The following is a 24,025-nucleotide window of genomic DNA, read 5'->3' on the forward strand; positions in this document are numbered from 1 at the left end:
TGTGTCTCATGCATATATTTTACCCCTGAAGTAAAGTGGGGTCAAACCAGTTAGTCTTGTCAGAGCAATTTGTAGCACAGCCTGCCTGTTGCACGGCGCTGCATGCTTTCTTTTTAGTCTCCAAAGTGTGTATGTGGAACCGAACACGCGGGCAATGGAAGTGTGTGTTTTTACAATAAGTGTGAATACTTGCATGTGAATGTGAGATATGCTTTGAGCATCCTACATGTGTGCGTAACACAGTAGGCTGCCCCCCGGCTGATATGTGTCCTGCTCACTCAAACAGGCCATCTACAGTTCTGACTCCCTCTCGCTCTGTCATGACCCCAACCATTTGGAGGTCAACGCTGCACTCGGTCAGCCAGAAAACTGACTCCAGGTCTGGGCCCATGTGGGTTTACCAGCAAGCAGGCTTCTCCAGTGTGGAATAAATACACGATGTGGATCAATACAAAATAGCAAAAGGGAGAAAATATATTTTATTGAACAGGTTTGGCAAGAAATTTTAGAGAAAACCTCAATTTGGGTCACCAGTGTTGTATTTTAGTTCTTTATCTTTTATGATAAGTAATTGTAATAATAAAATAAGAAGTGATAGTCATTGACAAAATGCTCAGATTATCTTAAAGACCTTCTGAACTTAAAAATCTTAAACTCTTGGATATTTATAGTATTTACTTCACATTTAAAAGTTCTTATGGCTGAAAACCTACATCAACCCGTTGTTAAAGTAGATCCTGGGTGGATTCGAAGGTTTTAAAACAAGAAAACACAAATGTTTAAGTACCGTATATAAATGAACTCCCATCTGGATTTATCTCTTTAAGGCATTCAAAGACTATAAATGTTATTCTTTCCCCATAAACTTAAAGAAATTGTAATACTGATGATAATGATGCTAAAATTTAAGGTTAGAGTCTCAAATTTACCCGACCTTGAAATAAACTGCATTGAAGCGAAACAAAAAAACACAATCAGCTTGAACATTTTTGGTTTCTCTGTTCTGTTCCCGCAGGGTTCGGGCTTTCATGCATCGCGTAGACAGAAGTACGGAAATGTGTTCAAGACCCACCTTCTCGGCCGTCCCCTGATCCGAGTGACGGGAGCCGAGAACGTCCGTAAGGTCCTGATGGGGGAGCACACGCTGGTGACGGTTGACTGGCCCCAGAGCACGTCCACACTGCTGGGGCCCAACTCTCTGGCCAACAGCATCGGAGACATCCATCGCAAGAAGAGGAAGGTCAGAGCACACAGCCTACACTCTCAAACACTGAGGGTTGATCAGTTTAACTGTTTGAAGCTGCAGAAATGAGTTTGATGCAACTGAAAAGTTTCACCAAGCTCATTGTTCACATATAATGCATCACATAAAGGTAAAGAATATTGCTTTTGAAAAAGCAATACTACACTGAAGTAATATGCTTCTAAATTAAATGGAGGTAAAACTCTAAAGAAAATCCAAATGTTTTAAGTTTTTTTAAAAGCAGAATCGACAAACGGCTGCTATTAATGCCTAAATAGTGAATTAGGCTGAATGTTGAGGATTTACATTCTGTTGTTACAAGAAAACGTGACACATTTTCATTTCCAGTTAAAGCAGTCCTATATTAAATTTTGATTTTGTTTGTTTTTTATTTAAAGAAATTATACATAAGAATGGAAAGTTTCCAATCTTTGTAACTTATTTTATTTTTATTAAGGTGAAAATTTAAAAGAGATATTTATATTTACTCTGAGCTCATTTTAAATCACATGTTTTATCTACAATATGTGACATCACAACATTTACTTATATTATATAATCAGAAAAAGGACCGTTCCATCTCAATACTACCGGATCCCTGCTTTTTAAACACATAAATAATTAATCAAACTGTGCAAGCCCTTTTTTTTTTAATTAAATACAAATTTTCTGCAGATTTATTTATTCCTGATTTGACATGTGTTAATCTTATAAATGTTATTGCAAAGCTGTGAAATTTTTACTCAAATGCTTAAATGTTGCTAAAAATACAGAAAAACAGGAAAAGTATAGAAATTTAAAAAGATAGAAAGCTTTTATTAAGAAGCGGCAGAAAAATGACACAAATGTTGACATATTAGAATTACTTTGCTTATAATTGCCAAAGACTGAAAAGCAGCTCAAACATTTTTATATCACTTACTACGCAAGATTAGTTTTAAGCAAATAAAGTAGATAAAGGTCTTAAAAACTCCTGCGTAGAGCTTATTATTTTGAGACTTAAGTAACACAAAACTGAAGCAGGTCTTTATCAGTCTAAAATCTGAACTGTTTCATATTTATGCAGGTTTTTCAAAGCAGAAAACTACAAAGTTGACTACGTATACAGAATTAAATTGCTGAACCAAATCAATGTATGGCATTTGGATCTATGTTTTAATACCATGCTTCCATACCAAATATCTTCTATATTAGACCTCATATTTTAGATGCAAAAGCTTAAAGAGGTGCTGATATTGTGATGATCAAGTTAAAAATTAACTATGAGAAAAATGTGGATTAATCCCAAACACTGTCATTATTGTAAAAGTCAACATTTGTCTCTCAACTGAGTATTTTCATTATTTTAAAAGGAAAAATAGAGTGGGAGAGATTCTGAACTGTAAGAATAAAAACAGTTTAAAACACGAGTCCTTGGAAGTGTATGAAATGTAAACTTTCTAAGCAGGAAAGTAAATGGTAAATGCAAAGTATTGATGCTCAAGTATTAGAAGCAGAAAAGCCACATCTGATAAAAGCATAGACTGACTCAGAATCTAAGGATTGGTGTAAAACTATCCCTCAGGCTGAGTGTTATCAGCATGTTTTGCCGAGTGAAGCATGAGAATGACTTCTCCATCACTCCACCCTCTTCTCTTCCGAAAGGAGACTGTCTTCGATTATCAGTTTTTCCGTCCCTACCGTCCCTTCCTCTGTGTTGTGTGTATGAGAACCATTACCGGTAATAACCTTCCTCTCCTGCTCACCTGATGCGCAAACACACAAGTCAAAAAGCTTGAGAAAGAGCCCACCGTGTTTTCCTGTAAATCAGCTTCATTTTCTCTCATTTTGAGGAGAGGGAGAGGCTTCGGTTTCGCTGCCATGGTGCCTGGGGACGGCAAGGGGTCGTCTGGGTCTAATCTGAGCTCTGATCCCTTCTCTTCTCCCCTGAGACCCCAGGACTAACCTCATGTAATGACCCCTGATTAGGAAGGCTGCCTCCGACATGGCACAAAGAGGGGCTTTCTGTGTGGGGGCCTGACACACACAAACACACAAAGCATGGAAGTGCATCTGTGCGCACACACCTGAACTCTGCCTGGCTTTATACACAATAAAACACACAGCAATGGATGTGAAATCAGGAAGGTTGATTTTAGAGATAATTTCATGTCTCATCTTGCTGTGCAAAAAGGACATGACAACCAGTTTTCCACACCTACTTCTACTCTATCTGTAACACCTGGATAGCAACAAAAACTGATCTAGTGTGCAGATGAAGAGATTAAGTGTCTTTTGGAAAATATCTTTTGTTAACAACAAAGTTATACTTTCACTACAAAGAGATTTCCAAGAACATGACAAGGGAGCTGAGTTTTGGTAATATAATACTGAAGAATACAACAAATTAAAAACTGTCTTCATGTTTTAGACTATAGATGGTATTTTTTTTAAGTTGGTTCTGCAAAGCCAGTCTCAAAATTCCCAATATTGCATTCAGTAGGCAGCAGTTAAAGTAGTCTAGTGAAAATGAGAGTGAAATAAAGTAAAGCTTATCTCCACTGTCAGCTGCTTAAAAGAATGGCTTTACTATCTAAAATAACTTCAACTAAAAATTTTATAGTTTCAGTAAATAAAAAAAATAAACAGACCATAAAAACAATTTAAGAGTCAAGTAGCTAATTAAAATTTTTTCAAACACGTACCGGTATGTTGATTTTTAACTTAAAGTTTCCAAAATGTCTGTTGGAGGAAAGAAAAAAAAAGAGGAGCAGATTAAAAAGTGTAAACCTGTATTTTTTTCCCCAACTCAATTAGAGGCTAGAATTATGAACTTTTATCAATTTATCAATTAGCAAAGCCACACAGATATTGTATATAGGAATACATTTTGACACAAACATATATACATGTCTAGTGCAAAAGGGACCAATTGTGTTTAAATTGTTTAAGTTGTTATAAGTAAACCGTGAAATATGCCCCGCTTTGAGCTGAGCTTGTTCTTAACTGGTTATTATTTCACCTAAAAGCTTATGTTTTTGTCTCTGCAAACTTGCATTGTTGTTAGTTTTACTTTAATCATTTTTAACTTCAACTTTTCGAAAATGCTAGTTTTATCAGAATTAGTTTAATCAACAGGTCATAGCTATTAGGCTGACTTTTGCAACTCCGGAACTGAAATGTATAAGCCTTTAATGTTATGCATCTGAAATATATATATATATTGTGAGTAAATATAAGCTTGTGTTTGGATAGCTTTAACTTCAATTAATACAAGCTATGAAAACATTTTCTTGAACTTAAGTATAATCAGTGATTTTACATTACTACTCACTCAACACAATCAGTGAAATAAGTGAAAAGGAGGGGCTACAGCAAGCAAATGTACAGCTATTCAAATGTGTGGCAGGCCTATTGAATACTGACCTACAGGGTCAGCTAGTGACGCTTCCAACTAAATATCTGAAACTGAACATCATTCTATGAAGGAGGTTACCTATTTAAAGCAGCATTTAGAATGATTTTAAATAACTGTCCACTTGATTCTAGCTATCAATTTGATTTTGAGATGTTGGTGCTCAGGTAGCAGTGGGTAGCACTACTGCCTTGCATCAAGAAGGTTCTGGGTTCGATTTCCTGCCCAGGGTCTCCCTGCATGAAGTTTGCATGTTCTCCCTGTGCATGCTTGGGTTCTTTCCGGGTACTCTGGCTTCCTCCCACAGTCCAAAAACATGACTGTTATATTAATTGGCCTCTCTAAATTTTCCTCAGGTGTCAGTCTGTGAATGGTCGTTTGTCCTGTGTGTCTATCTGTTGCCATGCAATGGACTGGTGACCTGTCCAGGGTGAATCCCGCCTCTCGCTCATAGACTGCTGGAGTTAGGCACCAGCACCCCTTGCGCCCCCAGCCGAGATTAAGCATGACAGAAAAATGGAAACATGTTGTCACTGATTATTCATACTTAGATGCTAGAAATGCTGCATACTGCAAATAACACACACAGTTGTCAGATCTATTCCCTTTAGCCCAAGAGAATCATTATCTTTTTTAAATAAAGACCAATATTTTACTTAACAAAAGCATGATTTTGTAGGGAGTGTGTGAATGCAGTGTGGTAGTTTTCATGGCTACAGTTGGTCAGTGTGTGTGTTCATTGGCAGTACTAAGTCCAGTTTTCTGGGTGATAAAACCAAGTCAACAGACTGAGACGGGACGACAGCGACTGAGAATAAGAATGAGCAATTGGCTTACTGTTTGACCTACTGGACCCGAGTGTGTATGTCTGCCCTCCCTGAGGTTTTCGCACGGAAAAACAATCTTCACACAGCACATTAGCCTTTAGTGGATCAACAGAGCCAGCCAGTTTCCATATAACCCAGTATTGAGCTGGAAAGCTAAGTCTCTTAAGGAACCACAGAGGGCTGGGTTTCCAAGAAAGACCATTTTGTGCCAAACATTCAGGAGTATCAAACTGACTAAAGCAAATCTGTAACATGCATATGTCTGTTGCCTTCAAGAATACAAAAGCTTGATCTAATCAATCTGAAGCACTTTAGTCTTGTAAAGATGCCACTGAACTAACAAAAGTTTTGTTGAATCAAAATTTGAACCAGGTGTATGTCACTGTCAGTCAGCTCTGTCTGACCAACATCAGAAAATATGTAGCAATGAATGATGTCTTTGTCAGACTAAACTCTCTTCCTTTTAATGCCAAATGATCTATAATTTAGATTATAGGTAATGTAATTTATATAAATATATATAAATAAGCAGAAACAAGAAACAAAAGCTGTCAACTTACTCTGTAAATCTAAATCAGGAACTTGTCAGGCAATGCAGACATTTAAAAGATGGCTTTTATATGCTGTAATGCAGTGAGGTGATGCCTCATCAAGCCTCACATATTTTCCAAATAATTGTTATTACCAGTAGGGGGCACTGCTATTTCTAACTGTTTCTCTCCATCTCTCAGGTCTAAATGTAACACATTTGCAAAATTTGAAGCTTTATAAATAGGAGATTTTTGACATTATTAAAGAATCTAATAGATATTTGGTCTAAATCAGTAAAATCATTCAGTTAAAGTAGTTAAAAAGTTACTTGAAATCATAATGATGGTAAAGAAGTGTTTGGAAACATTTTTTTGAAGTAGTGGAGTAGAATTAGTTTAAAACAAGATCATCTTTAATTAAGAAAAACTGCAAAACAACTCACTATACTAACCATGAACCACTATTCATGGTTTTGTTCTTGTTCTAAAAATTTCACTGTACTTATTTGCATTTATGTGATAAGGCACCAGATAGAGCACAACATTTATGTGGTACTGTAGATGAAGACTGATTTTTAGTTTTTGATAAATAAAAAAATAAAGGTTTAAAAGCAACTTTTGGTTCATCTGTCTCTACCAGTTTTTAGGTTTTTATTAATGAGACTTAATTGAGACATTTTAAGATGCACCACAGATTCTGCACACATGAAAATGCTTTGATTAAAAACATTTCATCAATCCCTGGATGTATGTTCGCAGTCCTTGTCCTGCTGGAAGGTGAACCTTTGTACAAGTCCCAAGTCTTCTACAGCCTCAACAAGGTTTTCCTCCAGGATTGTCCTGTATTTAGATCCAATTCAAATTTCAATCAATTCTGACAAACTTCCAGATCAAGAAAGTATCCCACACAGCATGCTTCTACCGCCACCATGTTGTACCAGTGAAGGGGTGCATTTAAATTGTTACACTTAGACCACAAGTTTTCCTTTTTGTCCAAAGACTTCAATTCTAGTGTCATTTGACAAATTGAAATGCTACTGACATGACCTCCTGTAGATTTCATTAAACAGTGGCTTTCTTCTTAATGCACATCCATAAAGTCCAAATTTGTGGAGTGTAAGTTTATTTGCTGCTGTACTGACAGATTGTCCCTACTAACCTAAGTATATTTGCAATTTCTCAAGAGTCACCATGGACCAATTTTCAGTTTCTCTCTGTATAATGCGCATCCAAGCAAAAATTGTTTGAAAAGACATTAAAAGGCGACATCATTTACTTCCAAATGACATGTACAATTGGTTGAAAAGTGAAAGACGCTGAAGACTGGGTTTTTAACATCTTTTATTAGACTAAAGTTGGACAAAATAAGACCGACCAAATACAGCCCAATTATCGACAAATATTCCTGGACTAAACCAAGTCTACGACGAACCGACCAGATTTAGCCCAAAAACCAATGATGTCTGGTGTTCGGGCAGTTACTTTAAAACAAAAACTCGTCAAATAGATATATGGGTGTTGGGAGCCAGTCGGCCTACTTAACATTTTAGAAACAAGACACTTGAATCTTATGGTTTCTTGTCTGAGATGTAAAACATTGTCGGGGAAGCAGAAGCTAATACTTAAACATCGGCTGGCCGCTCAGACATCTTGACCCCTTCACCAACAAAGCCATCACTGATTCAGATTGATGACAGAAGTGTGAAATACGTACAGTATGAAGTGAAAAGAAGAGAGCGAAGCAGTCTTTCTGAAAAGAGGATGGATGAAGGGGGCAGGCAGAGACGGGAAGAGGTGGGAGCACTGAGGGCAGAGAAAAAGAATAAAGGAGTCTTTACATGTCGGTGGAACCAGCAGCTCGCAGCACTTTCACATAATTTAAGACATATGGACGTTATTAGGACAACTGTGTTCGTGAGTGTGTGTTTTGTCTTTGCGCTGCAGGCTACAGAAGACAGTCACGTTTTTGTGGTGCAGTAGAATGACTTGTACAGAACAATCCCCCTTTAGCACACTCCACCACCCCTCTACCCTCATCCAAACTGGGACCTGGACGTCCCAGAATGACGCTGCAGTAAAGCAGCGTTTGATTGGCAGCCAGGTTTTGCAGAGAGATGCTGGGTGGGTGTGTGTTTGGATGACCTGTAGTTACCTTTAAGGGTGCAACACAGTGACAGACTGACTCCTTGGTCCTACAGTAGCGCAGCCCTTCTGCCCCCTGTCTATTCATGTCTGAGTGTCAGCAGGGAAGGCAGCCCGAGCAATGATAAACAATCCAGCACAGACAGGTTAGACGGATGAATTTACAACCAGACATCTTGTAATCTTTTAAAGTGGTCTAAATCCAAAGTTCTTCAGGGGCTTTTGTTGGTCTTTAGATGGTTTTCTTTGGACTTAGATTTTTTTTTCTCACTTTCACTCAAAGTAATTAAACAGGACCTAAAACTTATATTATTTTCTCATCACTGGGAATAACTTTGTCAAATATCCTTTTTTCTGTCTAGAAAGCCATGTTAGTCTGGATAATGTTCTGTGATTAAACTCAAATATTTGACCAAATCTGTCTTTGAGATTAGTGGTAACAAGAGGCCTAAATATTCAATTTAGGATTACTTCAATCCTAAACTGTCTTTTATGCTGACACAGCCACGGTTCATTACATATATTATTTTTACAGAATGACAATTCTTCTTGAATTTATAAAAAAAATGATTGGAAATTGGGTGAAGAAGTCCAACTTTAAGCTGCTGTCACACCGTTTTTCATCTTGCACTGTATCCTGGATAAATCAGAACCACATTGATTAATATTAACATGGCAGAAGGAATTTGTGGAGCATTTTAAAGTTTAAGCGTCAGTTGCATCAGCTCTAAATTATGAATGTGGGTTAAATTCAAGGGTAATGAATTTCTTTTTTTCCCCAGCAGTTATTGTCATTACACTGTCACAAGTACAGAGCAACGAAATTCACTATCTGCATTTAAACCATCCCCTTGGGGAGCAGTGGGCTGCCATTGTGCAGCGCCCGGGGAGCAGTGTGAGGTTAAGGGTCTTGCTCAGGGACCCAGAGTGGCAGTCTGTGGGAGTGGGGCTCGAACTCAGAACCTCAGGTTTCCAAGCTCTATGCCCTAACCAATAGGCCTTCACTCCGCCCACTTTCCAATGTCCAACTGTATCTTATCAAATTATATAATTCTTTCTTTTCTTTCTCATATTTAACTGCTTGTACTGCTGAAGAACAGAATCTAAGTACTAATTAAACATTACCTCTGAATATAATTAGAATTATTTTGAAGAAGGGTGGTTTTGGAAGACCCTCTCCTGCAACAGACTTGTGATAGACACTTTAGAAAAAAGATCCCCCTCATTATAACTCTCTCTTTTTGAATTTTTGCTGTATCTCACAGACAGGATTTAAAAAACAAAATGCTACAAAATCCTACAAAGCTGTATAGTTCTTTTGAAATTCACTTTAATTGGATCTTTGTCATTTACAGAAAATTGATAAATAACTGCTAACATCAACCAGTTTTACACTAAAAAAGAAATAAGTTTAAACAGTTTCTAAATAACACTAAAAAAATAACTATATTTTTTATACATATTAGCGATTTTAGACATTTAGCACTGTAAACAGCTGGATGAAAGCAACCATTTGCAGTTCCTCTTTGAACAAAGAACCAAAACTAAAACTCTGAGGTCAGATTCTGTTTGTAATCTCCTCTTAAAGAGGAAGATGCCGTGTAATATTTGCTGATTTGAGACCTGCAGCCACTTGATGTAGCAGCCACATGAAATGCAGCCGTGCTAACATACCCAAACAGTTAACAGACATAACTAAAACGTAAACACTTTCATGCAAGCAGCGGGGACTCAGTAGACCATTGTTTATTCATTAAGTGGAAGGATGGGCACAGGATTTAAAGAAATGAGCAGTAAAAGAGGAACATAAAGGGCAGCAGAATGAGGTAAGGGGAAAAAAGAGGAGGATGAATGCCCAAGTGATGGTGAACCACATGGATCAAATCCCAGTGGGAACTCCTTTCCTCCCTCTTTATGTCTGACTAATGTAGTGCCCCTTTGTTGACATAAATGTACTTCATTATATTCTAAATAATTTTGATGTAATTTTAAAATTGCTGCATTGTTATGCTACGGCAGGGCTTCCTTAAAAAAAAGAGATGTTAATGTCAACTATCCCTATTTTAGGTTTAATTTATAACAAAAAGAGAAAATGAGGAAAGAGAAACTGATGTGTGACTTTTCTGTGAACCCCCATCTACTGTGATCGTGTCAGAGGTAGCTGATGGGCCTGACAGGCCACCAGTCTTCGCACAGAAGCTCTGATATAAAAAAAAAAAGCTTATTCAGGCCTTCCAGACTCATTTCATCAAGCAGAAAATGCAAACCATGTGCAGCTGTTTGCTGAGCATTGTGCTGGAGGATGTGCCATTTTGCCTCCTTCAGATTCCTGATTCACTCAAACCTTGTCATGGAAAATCTGTGGAACTTGAACTGAAAACTGGTTTCCTGAAATGGACCCAATAGGCATCATCTTTATGTTACGTTCTCCAATAGCTCTGACTGTCAGATCCGTGAAAATGTCTTTGTTTAGATAAAGGTATGTTTTAGAAACTTCTTAAAAGAATTATAAAGATCCCATGTTTAACCGTCATTTTCTGAACCATACCCAGAACAGTTTTAAGGGCAGTTAAGGAGCTTGGATCTGATGGAATGTTATTTGTTCAAACAGTGCTGACGACTGGTGATTGATTCATCCTGAAAAAAAAGGTCTTAGCAGGCATTACTTGTGCTTTTCACTAGACTTTTTTCTCTTCACTCTATCAGTCTTTTCTTTGCTGACTGCAAAGGAAAAAGCTTTTAAATGTTACATTTTCACTAAAGATTGAAGCAGGAAGAGAAAGAAAAGAGTAAGCAAGTAAATGGAGGAGGAATTTTTTTTTTATAGAAATGACTTCCTTAATCCACAGTTTAACTTTTGACTAGATTTCATTTTTTAACACATAATTCTTTTAAAAAGAAAGATGTATGGATTTGATTTGTGGTCTTAAGTAAGCATTTGTGGTGACTGCAGCTTCTTCAGGGCTTGTCAGGTTTTTATATACACAGGGTTGGAAATCTATCTTAATTGGAGTTGTCTTTGACTTTTTTTCTGCAGGTGTTTGCTAAAGTGTTCAGCCATGAAGCCTTGGAGTCCTACCTCCCAAAAATCCAGCAGGTCATCCAAGAGAGCCTCAGAGTATGGAGCTCCAACCCTGAACCCATCAATGTCTACAGGTAAGCCAGTAGTCCAGGAAGGTTACGCAGTAGGCTTAAACAATCCTCTATGACTTTGGAGCTCTACTACTGTCATTGGCCAAGAGGTGGTCTACGTCCTGGACTGGTTGCATTCAATCAAATAGCAACACACCCTCATAGAACCTCACCCTAAAGAAAGGATTAGTGACTTATTAACCTGACTGTCATGTTTTTGGACTGGAAGTAGAAGTTTTTGTACCAATATTGACTGATTTTGCCATAAAGCAAAATTGCAATCTTTTCTTCAAACTCTGTTGCAATTATGATTTTATATTGACTTTAATTTTCACTTGGCATTTAGTTGTTTCACTCCAGGGTTTCATTCTATCCAGGAACTTAAAAGCTTTCTTCCTGAGAGCCAATTTTGCAGTGTTAAAGTAACAATTTAAGAATGCATTTAGTCCTACTCTGAATTAGCCTTAAATTAGAACTCTACATAGTGTGTATCTCACTCCAGTTTTTGTTGTAATAACTCCAAAAGAGTTTATGTACTTTGACTCAGCATATTTATCCCTGTGGACTTTAGAATTGGTTATTGTTTTGTTGACAAGTTATTTCTTCTACTTGCATGCCTGGATCTGCATGCTAGCTGCAACTCTTCCCTTCGGTGTGGCATTAAACCCAACTTAAGAGTATTATAAGTGCCATCTAAAGGGCTACATTTTGAAAATCTGTGTCTTACTCTTGTTAAATGCAATGTGACCAAAACAGAATGTCTCTGTGAGACTGCTTTTTGTTCAATTTACACAATATCACAAATGCATTTAACTTCACAGCCCTTGAGGCCTGTGTGCAAATAATCCAAAATAAATTATTTTGTTAACCTTTTTTCCTGCAGGTCGTTAACAAAAAACTCATTTTAGCTATTTATTACTAATCAAACCTAAGATATGACAGGGGAACCCGTGTATGAGTAACAAAAGTGATAGAGAAATATAACTAATAAATTTAATATTGATACTAGATCTATCTTTCATATAAAAACAAACAAACTTGTTAGATCTGGTAAAATCAGCTAAAAAAGATCTAAAATAAAGACCAGCATTTAATAAAATTGCGAAATTCATATAATAAAACCAAAAACAATTAGAAACATATAAAACAGAATTTTGTAGACCAGTATTAACAGGAAGAAAGTTAGTTATGATTTGCTTGTCAATGGGTCTGTAGCAATTCTATTGCCTTTGGAAAGAAGAAATAAGATTTCCTAGCTGTTCTTTATTTCCGGTAGTTGCACCAATACTAGTACAACATTTCTTGGCCAGACTTGGTCTCTTAGGTTTTGCCAAATTTGCAAATAAAGATTTCTCAGGTTTTTGTTATGTCTTTGGTGTAACTGTGTGGGTGTTATTCCACAGGGAGAGCCAAAGGCTATCATTCACCATGGCGGTAAGGGTGCTGCTGGGCTTCAGAGTGGGGGAGGACGAAATGAGACACCTGTTTTCAACCTTTCAAGACTTTGTAAACAACCTCTTCAGCCTGCCTATTGATCTACCGTTCAGTGGCTACAGGAAGGTAGGATTTCGAAACTGCAGATTCCCCTTGCAAAACTTTTCCCTATATGATTCATGCCTGCTCTGAGACAACCAATGTGAACAGAGCGCTCTATACTCATAATATACAAAGACATGGTTGACTAGTTGTTTAGAGTGGTTCTGTGTATTTTTTGTTTCCAGGGTATTCGTGCACGAGACACCCTTCAAAAAAGCATAGAAAAAGCCATCAGAGAAAAGCCTTTGCGCTCCCAGGGGAAGGATTATAGTGATGCTTTAGATGTCCTGATGGAGAGTGCCAAAGAGAACGGCTCTGAGCTTAGCATGCAGGAGCTCAAGGTAAGACATCTCTGCAAAGATAGTAGGAAGACCCCATAGTCTTCATTTCATGGTGAATTCAATACATAGGCAGAGCCAAAAAACTGACCACAGCCTAGACTCTATCAAAAACTCTGGCATGTTTGTCCTACTTGTACTGTAAAATTTTTAAAACTTTTTCAAAAACAACAGTTAAAAAAACTTAAAAACATTTTTCTTTTTGTAAAAGGTGTTCAATAAGAAAAACAAGTATATTCCTCTGCATTAATTGCTCCATTTGTTTATGCTTGCATTTACCTACATGGCTTGTATAATAAAATACAAAGAGGCTTGTTACATCTATAAATCTTAGCACTAGTTACAGATTTTCATTTACTTGATGTTAGATTCACTTGACTGTATATTTTTTAACATGCAGATGGTAAGAAATATAATTTTAAAGTGTCAAAGTGGAAGATGAAACGTGGGAAGAGTCAAATGTTGAGTTGTAGTGTGCTCAAGGGTTTGACTCCTCCCACATCTAATTTGACCCACAAATTGCAGATTGCTGTTTTTGGGCTTGAAAAAAACACCTTTTAAAAGGAAAAAGAGGGCTTAAACAAATACTTTGGATTTTAGCCAAACACACACGAACTCACTGAATTAGTTACAGAGATATGCAACAATATTTTCAATGAATATATGTATTTCAAATAAATGCAAACATCTAATGAGACATATTTGTCAAGTTTCTTGTAAAATAGGGAGCAAATGAAGGATAGGCACACCCACTATTTACCTATTTGAGGAATTCTGTGGAAGCCTATTCCCCTCTCTGCTTCACTGTTTGTGGCTTTTGGGTGAAGTCCAGGACCAAAAATAAGTCAACACTGCTCTTGCTAGGGGTCTGAATAAGCCCTCCTGTGCGTGCACACTCAAATGTGCAAAAAAAAACTGAATTGGGGAGGCCCTGTCGTAGAGGCCTAGGCTCTCCCTTTCAGGTCTGTGACGCATTTCAAACACACACATGCAGAGAGAAGCACAGACCCTGACAATGGGGAGATTTGCAATCTAGGGCATTCAGCCTAGTCTTATTTATTTTAGGATCAACACCAGGCTTTCTGTATTATTGGAAAACAAAAGTGCCACTTTTCAGAAATCAAAAATATTTACATATTTCAGTTGTAAGTTCTAAACTGGTTAGTCATAATTGCAAGACAAAAAAGAGAAAAGGTGTGAAATAGAAGATTTGTTATTAAAACAAGTGTCATTCTTCAAATTGCTATGATTTTATTTTTAACCAACTGCGGTTTTCAAAATAATAGATAAAAGCAAAACTCACATCTTGGTAGAGACTGTCTATTTTCTGTATTCAGAAAGTCAGCATCAAAGGTATTGTTGGTACATCAAAGCGATTTGTGTCCAAACTTCAAGATGAAGCAAAAAAATATATTTTGTAATTTGCTTGCTATTCGATTGAAAAAGATCATCACTATTTTTTTTCATTTAATCACAAAATTGCCCCTTTTTGTAGAAGCCTGCAGGTCGTAGTTGTTTTAAAACTGATAATAAGGGATAGCTGGATCAACTTGTTTTCATGCCTCCATAGGAATCAACCATCGAGCTGATCTTCGCTGCCTTCGCCACTACTGCCAGCGCAAGCACCTCCCTTATCATGGCGCTCCTCCGCCACCCTCAGGTTCTGGAGCGCCTCAGGGAGGAGCTGAGAGGCAGGGGACTCCTCAACAATGGCTGCCTCTGTCCTGAAAGAGAGCTGAGGCTTGATACGATCGTCAGCCTGAAGTACCTGGACTGTGTCATCAAGGAGGTGCTAAGACTGTACACGCCAGTCTCTGGTGCTTACCGAACAGCCATGCAGACCTTTGAACTAGATGTAAGTTTTTATGTAGAATACATGTCATTTGTCCAGTAATTTCTCAACATCCAGATTAACATGCAATAAGTACTTGTTAAAATAAAGAGTGTATCAAACCATCTCACCTAATGGAACAGTGTCAGGCCCCATTCTGCTCAGGTTGTTAGGAGTCAATTTAAATGTCCTGCTTGTCTTGCTTTTATATGCAAATATATGATAGAATACTTCTCTTAATGCTATGGAGTATATATCTGTCATGAAATATAGTCAATTTCTTTCAACCCAGAAGAAAAACCCTTTCCTTCAAGGCAAGGGCCTACTCTCCCAGTCTGTTTGTGGTCATTTCATGACGTCACCTAATACCACTTCTAAAGGTGGGACAAAGTCTGAGACTGGGGGAAAAAAATATGTTTTTTTATGCCTTTAATATTCCCTTAAATAATAAAAGTTGATGTGCTGTGTAGATTAGCTGCTAAAGAGCCAAAGCCGTTGTTTTAAATCACCACCCTCAGTCTGTGTTTCTTAACAGTTCATAAACAGTGGGACTGAGGTAGGTGCTTCCTGAAGGGGGGCAGGCTTACGTAGCTATCATAGACTAACTTAAGTATAAATCAGTGACTGAATTTGACATTCATTGCAACATTAAAATGGTGATAATAGCATTTTTAGATATTTAATTCTGCCTCAGGCCTTTTAAGGAACCTTGTTAATATTTGGGCTTTGCCCTTAAACTTTAAATGGCAAGAATTTTATAAAAATAATTGAACTTTATTGATCTCATATTGGATAAATTTACCTTTGCATTAAACCCATCCCCTTGTGGAGCAGTGAGCTGCCATTGTGCAGCTCCCAGGGAGCAGTCGGGGGTTAAGTTGCTTGCTCAGGAACCCAGAGTGCAGGCTGTGGGGATCGAAGTGGATATTGCAACCTTTTCAGAGCACAAGTGCACTGCTCTAACCCACTAGGCCTACAGTCCCCCTAAAACTGTCTATTTGTATTAGCCAAATTCATTTGTAACCATGTTCTTCTTTTCTTTTTTTTTCCTTTATAGGGCGTCCAGATTCCCAAGGGCTGGAGTGTTATGTACAGCATTCGTGACACTCATGACACAGCGGCTGTCTTTAAAGACGTGGAGGCCTTCGATCCTGACCGCTTCAGTCAGGAGAGGAGCGAAGACAAAGAGGGCCGCTTCCACTATCTGCCGTTTGGTGGTGGCGTTCGATCCTGTCTGGGAAAGCAGCTTGCCACACTTTTCCTTCGCATTCTAGCCATCGAACTGGCCAGCACAAGCCGCTTTGAGCTAGCCACTCGCCACTTCCCACGTGTTGTCACGGTTCCTGTGGTTCACCCTGTCGATGGGCTAAAGGTTAAGTTCTACGGCCTGGACTCCAACCAGAACGAGATTTTGGAAAAGTCAGAAGAACTGCTTGGCACAACTGTTTAATAAGGGCATGTGCTTATGAGGGGGGAGTGGAGAGGTTTGGTGATGTAAATCATTAGAAAGAGGACAGATGAAAGGAAAAACTAATATTTTGGAATAATCATTCCTTTTTCACCTTTGTTCTGCCAAGTTGGAGCATAATTTCAGACTCTTCATGTCTTCTAACAACTGATGATCAGGACTTTTCTTTATGAGAGGAGAAAACTGCCAAAAAGTTAAAAAATGTGCTCTGTTCTGTGTGTTTTCTGAAGAATTATACTTACAGTAAATGTACAAAAAGCTATCTAATATAATTTGAAACAGTGTAGTGCACAACAGACTTTTGGTGAGATGAAGTGTTGAGATGAGAAAAGTAATAGTGTGGAAGAGGTGTGAGATAAAACAGGGTATAGAGAGAAGGAATATAATTTCAAAACCATTTTGCCTGTGCTTACATTCAACAAATAATTTTAGGTACAAGAGATTTTATGGAAAAAAACATTTTTCATTACATTTTAAGCATATCCGGTCATTTGAATCAGAAGCTGGCCTTGCACCTTTGAGCTAAAACATGTAATATTCTTTCTGATACAGGGATGAAGAGAAAAGATAAGAAAAAGAAAGATCAACAGCAAAACCGCTTTGATTTACTGGAATTTTTCAGTCCATGGTATCTTTGGAAAAAAACCTTTGGTGCTCGTACCATTATAGGCAGAAAGCAGACATTTATCATTAAGTTCACATTACATAACTGGCAACACATTCTGCAAAAACAGTTTAAAGAGTGCATCAAGAAAAAAAAAACTGTTACATCTTTGTTCGTTATAGTCCTTTTTGGTTCACCAGTTGTAAAAAAAAAAAAAATATGTGCATCCGATCTATGTTTAGGTTTATGAACCAAGGTTAAACCATCTTCATTAGGTTTAGGATCTAAATCTGCTTAGTCTGGGACCTGAATGTTTGTAAATGGTCATATTAATAAACAAAGCCTACTTAGTTTGGTTTAAGAATCAATTATCTTTAGTTAGGCAACCCAGTTTCTAATGCCTGATTGGGTTTAAGAACCAAATGTATATGTCTGAATCGGAAACAAACAATCTGATTCAACCCCAAAATTGGGGTGGAAAATTGGTTGACTTACATAACAGCTGGATGACAGATCACACTTAACAATGTAGTTTAGGGATCATGTTTTCAAACAATGAATAATATATTTGGTAATATATAAAACCCATTCACATATATACCTCTGTTTCTCTTTTAAGACAAAGTAAAGCAATTACAAAAAGAAAAGAAAAAAATTAATTAAAAAAAAAGCACAGGTTGCCTATTCCCAACAGTAAGAAGCGGGAGCTTGAATGTTTCCTAAATATTATTAACCTAGTGATGCTGACATGAAACTCAGGTGCAAAGACAATGTAAAAGTAATTAGAGTATCTGCTTTTTGATATATTTCTGACATTCTTTGATAGCTATAATTTCATAGTTGGAAAAACTACATAGCAAACTTCAATTTTGTTTCAGGCTCATGCAATTTTCTATCCATCTATCATTCTCTTTACAGGTGTTTAGTGGGAAATAGCAAATGTTCAGTTTTCAAAATTGAATTCTGTGCTCTAGGTATTAAACACTACTTTCAACTAAATTTCTTGAGTGTTTAAACCTATTTCATAGTAGGTTTGCTCCAATAAAGCAGTGCACCTTCTTATGCTGGAACCAGGTTATCAGATCAGCGGTTAGAGTGAAAGTGTAATGGAAGAGACCTACATACATGCTGCTTAATTGCTGCCTTATCTTTGTCTTTATTGTGCACTTCTGTTATTACACAACCACCACTGAGGACAATGGTGTTTATGCTCTTGTTGTTCCTCAAATCAGTAATAAAATGGTAAAGCAGACTCAGATCAAGAAGAGTAAAGTTGATTGAGTTGATTGTTCAATCAGAACCTTTGGAGTTTGTGTTTTCAGTTATTCCACATATTGGGGGGTGGATTTTCCTCAGTGGAGTTCTTGAGCTTTCTAGAGGAACTTTCAGACATTCCAGACTGCTCTAGGACTGTTCTAAAGAGCCAGAGAAAAGGACCGCTCAAAAGGTGTTTACTAATGGACAACCTTGACTGCCTGTGCCATACCATTTTCATTTTTCTCTACCACACCACTGATTTTTTTTTTTTACAACAATACAAATCTGAAAACTGAAATGTTTTTTTTTGCTGCTTTTCTTGTATACATTTTCAAATTGAAAGTTATAGATTGTACTGAGTGAGATTTAATATGTCAATTATTTTTAAAACTTTTTTTAAGCATAAAGAACATTAATAGGGTTATTAATAGGTGTGTATTAACTTGTACATTATTCCTTATAAGACTATGGGGAAAATAGCTATTTACATAAACTAATAACCTAATATTAATGTTATTGTATAATTAATATTGTTGCTATGAGATATTTGAAATGCTATTTTTATTCTATTGCAGATTTTGAGTTTTAGCCAACATGAGAATGTCTTTGGTAAAATATTGGATGTATTTAGAATGTCATGAATTTCATTTTATATTGTAAACAGTGTTTAAAATATTGATATTGTTGATTTGATTACTGTAATAATTATTATTTTGTTATCCAGACATATTATCACTGCATTTTATTTTTCATTAATTATAGAAACAGAAAGCACTTGCCAGATAAGTTTATTTTTTAAGTGCCATGCGACTACAGTTTCCTCTTCCTTTCACCCTGTTTATTTCTAAATCTGCCCTATGTCCTTCTGTACATATTTGCAATTCTTTTTACAGGAAGAAATGTTCATTTAGTTTAATTATAAATGTCTTGTGATAGTTTGTCTTTTTTGTTACCAAGATTGTTATGTGTACTCCTGTAATAAACCACAAAGGAAAAATATATCTCTATGTGAAATGATTTATAATCTAACTGACGAGAGAGAAAAAGGAACAATGGTATTGTTTAAATTCCTTAGTGTTAAGATATGCAATATCATGTGGTGGGGTTGCCTATCTAAAGTCACAAAGGGAATACAACATAGGGGAGACAATCTGTTTTCAAGACATCTTTGAATGTGTCCTACAGTAATGTGGGCATTATTGATAATAGCGAAACCAAAGCCTCTGCAAACATGTGGATGACTCTTCCCTGATCAGAGAATACATAACAAAAAGTCAATGGGTGACAGAAAACAAATAATGCACATCTCCCTTACAGGACCATCCTCACATATTGGTGGACAAATTAAGGTGTTGAGTTTATTTTTATTAGCAGAGAGTTGATCACTGGGTAATGCCTATATTAGTAAGTTACTTCACTAGTCAATCACTGCCACCTGCCAGTATGACAGAGTTAGAGATAAAGTGACATAAGCTAGATGGGATGAGGAACATAAGGTGTTGCACACTTTTGCGCAGCACAAAAGTGTTTAGGCTAATACCAACAGCAGTTTTCAAAGCGCTAAGACTTTAGTTTGAACGTTATTTTTAAAACATGGGCTATATGATTTACATATAATATATATGTTATACATATAATTGTATAAAATAGATATACATAAATAATAAAAAAATATACAATAAATTAATCTACATAAAGTATATTACAAGGATAAATGACTGCTTGACCGTTTTAAAATGTGAACACCTTCCTACATATTTAGTATGGGGAACAGAAGTCCTCGATTTCTGGGGACAGCCCACCTTTTAGACCACCTGACCCCAACTAAAGCTGTCCCTGGAAACGTCCTTGATTTGACGTTTTTTTTAATAAGAGGGAAAATATTGCGTGGCTTTTTTTACGGCAGAAAGAGTAAATAAGCATGTTGTGCACAGAAACAGCTGTTACGGTAGCTGGTTGCCCTGCTTTTAACATAAAGGACAAGACCACAGGTTTCTTATTGGGGACCTTTAGTCTATATTTTCAAATAGTTATTGAAAGAAGAGTTATTAGAAGTTGCTTTGCTGAGTTATGGTTGGGATTTATAAGCATAAATTTCCAAGCATAGTTGTAAATCCTACTACTCAGTTTGAATGAATACAAGTGTCTCATTAAAATATAGGAATCAGGAAAGGAAAACAGGAAAAGCAACAGGAAAACTGAATGAGACAAGATCTGCATGATCTGAGAATGATGGAGGAAGAGATAACCACCTGTTTATTGTTCATTTATAACGATGTTTTTGTTTGTAGCTCTAAATATTGTGGTAAATAGCACTTTTAGTATTTCATCAGGTGACAAAATAATAATAAAAATAATAGTATTGCTAACATTATGTATGATGAGATTTTACCAGAATAACTATAGTAACGGACCTCAGTAGCCAGGCAGACACACCTGGATAAATCAGCTTGTCCAGTAATGAAAGACAAGGAGCAAACGAGCTGCTGAACTTCAGGAAATGGAGCTGTGCATGGAGCGCATTAGTAGGAGAAATGAATCTGCTTCTTTATAATGCACAGGTCTATTGACTATGGATTCAACATTAATCAGGTTGTTATGGATCAAATTGCAATTTCCCTTGGAGGCATGAGAATACAGATCAGTTTTGATGCACCCCGCCCTCCTTTAAAACCACTGAAACCCCATTTTTCTTCTTCTTTCATTGGTGACCAATGTGCTGGACAAAGAGACCTAACCATCCAGTTGGACACTACATCCAACGTTGTGCAGAACCTTGAGCTGTGGTCTGTTTTTGCTGGCGAAAAGGACTATATCCCTCCTCGAAGAGGCTTTAAACTGAAAATGCAACACACCCTCGCTGGTGCTGTCTGTTTGTACCATGGATGAGGAGTTTTTAAATCTCCGCCCATCGATTAACTAAAACAACACCTGGATCCGTCCTGTCTAGACAATCTGTACTGGTTGTGCCTTCTGTGCTGTGAGCCGTCCTAAGCCATGGACCGCTGAGTCACTGCCTGCCCTGTGAGGTGCTGCAAAACTCTGCCGGTCTAAGTGCATTATGAAGGCTCCGTAAGTGCCCAAAAGTTTAGGATTCTACGAAACTACGTGTGCTGTATTAGACAGACTCTGAGTTTTCCCAGTCACCAAACAGACATACTGTAGGATCCAAACATAGAAAGCACTAAAAGTTGTCTTTAAATAAGCCGTTACACTTCAGCACATTTCAGAATAAGCAACTACAAGTCTTAATGAAGTTTTGCCCAACTTTGGCTGAAATACTGCAGAGTACCCTTAAACTCCTAGGCGCTGATGGCTCCACATGTTTAACCATTTACTGGTGATTTTCCAATCAACTAAGGAACAGTGAACTTTCATGAGCCCTTTTCTTACTTTCAGCTGCCCATAAACACCAAAGGATAAGAAGCAGGCACACGTGTCTACTGTGTTATAGTAACAATACTTTGATATGTGGGGTGAAATAACAGAGAGAGACAGAGATCAGCAGTGAGTGGTTAAAAAAGGGATTCAAAGCAGATATCTGGGCCTTGTCCAGAGTGACACACCGCTCACTGCTGGAACAAGTTTAGTTCAGTTTGTTTGTGGGTTTGCAGCCAGGAGAGCCTGTTTGCCGCACATAGTACTCCAGGACGAACCACTTCAAGGGAGCTGAAATTATTCGATAGTTTTTATGAACAGGGAAATGCTCTGTCATCAGTGACAAATGTCTGTTTAGATTTTGCCCCCACATATAATCTAAGCCCGAAGGAAATTGTTCTCTAGAGTGTGTTTATACCTAAAAGTTATGCTGCTTTAACGTGCAAAACAACACTCACAAAAAGAAAGAAACTGAAAAAACATATTTTATCCAAATAGAAATGATGACAGCAAAGATTAAAACCAACTGGAAAATACTGGATATTGATCCTACTCAAAAAAAATCTTTATCACAATTATCTTGATCTACATTCAGTGCCAACCAACATCTGCACTTTCATTGATACTTTTTAAATAAATACCTTCACTGAAACTTGTTTTTATTTTCCCTACTCTACAGTATAGGTATGCTGCCAACTTGACATTGGCTTAACTTGATTTACCTCACTGACTTAGCAGAGGTTGATTGTTAAACAATACTTGTTGTAATTGTTTTATCTTTGTGAATTTACCTCAGGTCATCATGTGTGTTTTCTTTCTTTAATGGGGTCTCGACCCATATCTGCATGTTGCGATAATGGGCAGTGCCTGTTTTTGGAACTTTTAGTTTTTTGTGGCAGTTCTTTGACATCTTGAATTATGTTGTGTGGATTAAGATTAGAAAATAAAATTAACCAAGGCAAGCATTAACAGCATGGGGCAAACAGGACACCACTGATGGAGGATAACATAAAAAAATTCCTGGACTTTCTCTCAGAGGAGTTTTTTTTTTCTATCAGACTGACTCAAAAATGTATTCTCCAGCTTCTTGAAGAGATGAAAGCTATCTGCTCTAATTTTTCAGAGAAGGACAAGAGGATGGCCTATCTAGAAGACATAGTGTCTGACCTATCGCAGTATACAAGGATGTATTACGTTATTATCACCTTGCTACAGATTAAACCCTGGTAATTTACTCACATGGTGGATTCCAAGAACCGGGAAAGCTGGATTTTGATTCCATAGAACAACAGGCTGCTAATTCTCTCCTGTCCCATGGGATTAACCTGAACAATGGGCGCATCAAAGATTGTCACCCCTAGCTGACAAAAAGCTCTAAAGATAAACATTCCCTCATCATGAGGTTGATCAATCGAAAGCACAAAACAGCTCTGCTAATACTGTAGGAAGGAGGTGGAGGGGGACAAATGCGTACATCAATGAACACCTGAGTTAAAAGGAATGCCAACATCACCAAGGTCAGGTGTCTGAAAAAACAGGAAAAATCCAGGAAAAGTAAACAAAAACTGCCAGGATTTTATTTAGCTGATTGGAAAATCAAGGAAGGCAGAGGTTTTGTCATCAGTGATACAGGGCTTCTGGGGAAATAAAGGTGAGCACCATGTGTGGACACATTGTAGTGTCTTGATTTAATTAAAGGTCTGACCCAAAATGCAGAAGACCAAACAGAGAGACCACGGAAAAGTTTAACAGGTTTATTAGAATATGGTGATAAATCCAGTGCTGCTCCGAACACTGTCAAACCGGAACTGGAAGGTGAAGGGAAGACACTGCGGTTAGTTCAGGCTCAGTGGGAAATTAGATTCTTAGGCTTGAATTGGAGGAATAGGTTGCAGATTCACTTCTCCAGGAAAAGGTGTACTTTATGGAATCCTGTCTGTGTGGGAAGATTCCAGTGATTGTCTTGTTTGGTGTTGGGCGGTTTACTCAGACTGCGGTTGTTCCTAGGTGAACGGAGAAGCTGACTGCCACTCAGATTTCCTGCGGTACTTGAACGGGCTGTGGTACAGATGAAACCTTTGCTCAGTGTGAAGCTCAAACGACCTCTTGGGAAAAGTGGACCCAAACTTCCTGTTTGGAGTGAACGGAGAAGCTGACTGCCACTCTGATTTCCTGTGGTACTTAGGACACTAACTCACAAGTGGAATGACACAATGAGCATGTAATAACTCAGTGACAGTTACACACATTTTCCAGCTGAGATGCAAAACATTTGAAGCTGAGAACCTTTAATTAAATGGAGTATGAAGGGCAGGACATGGAGGAGGACAGTGACCCAAAGAATA

At 37.5% G+C, this 24,025-nt stretch overlaps 1 protein-coding gene across 1 annotated transcript in view; it reads left to right on the forward strand.

Annotated features, from left to right (window-relative positions):
- LOC107094667 (cytochrome P450 26B1) overlaps nt 1-17,705 on the forward strand; it is a 38,560-nt gene extending 20,855 nt beyond the window's left edge. Inside the window, exons 2-7 of the mRNA XM_015390434.1 lie at nt 1,016-1,240; nt 11,174-11,292; nt 12,672-12,828; nt 12,990-13,145; nt 14,713-14,997; nt 16,031-17,705. Of these exons, the coding sequence (XP_015245920.1) occupies nt 1,016-1,240; nt 11,174-11,292; nt 12,672-12,828; nt 12,990-13,145; nt 14,713-14,997; nt 16,031-16,423 (1,335 nt within the window). The 3' untranslated portion in view covers nt 16,424-17,705. The remainder of the gene's footprint in view (nt 1-1,015; nt 1,241-11,173; nt 11,293-12,671; nt 12,829-12,989; nt 13,146-14,712; nt 14,998-16,030) is intronic.
- The last annotated feature ends 6,320 nt before the right edge of the window (nt 17,706-24,025 follow it).

Source organism: Cyprinodon variegatus, unplaced genomic scaffold (assembly GCF_000732505.1).
Source record: "Cyprinodon variegatus isolate N-32 unplaced genomic scaffold, C_variegatus-1.0 Scaffold499, whole genome shotgun sequence".
In the NCBI taxonomy this organism is placed as follows: domain Eukaryota; kingdom Metazoa; phylum Chordata; class Actinopteri; order Cyprinodontiformes; family Cyprinodontidae; genus Cyprinodon; species Cyprinodon variegatus.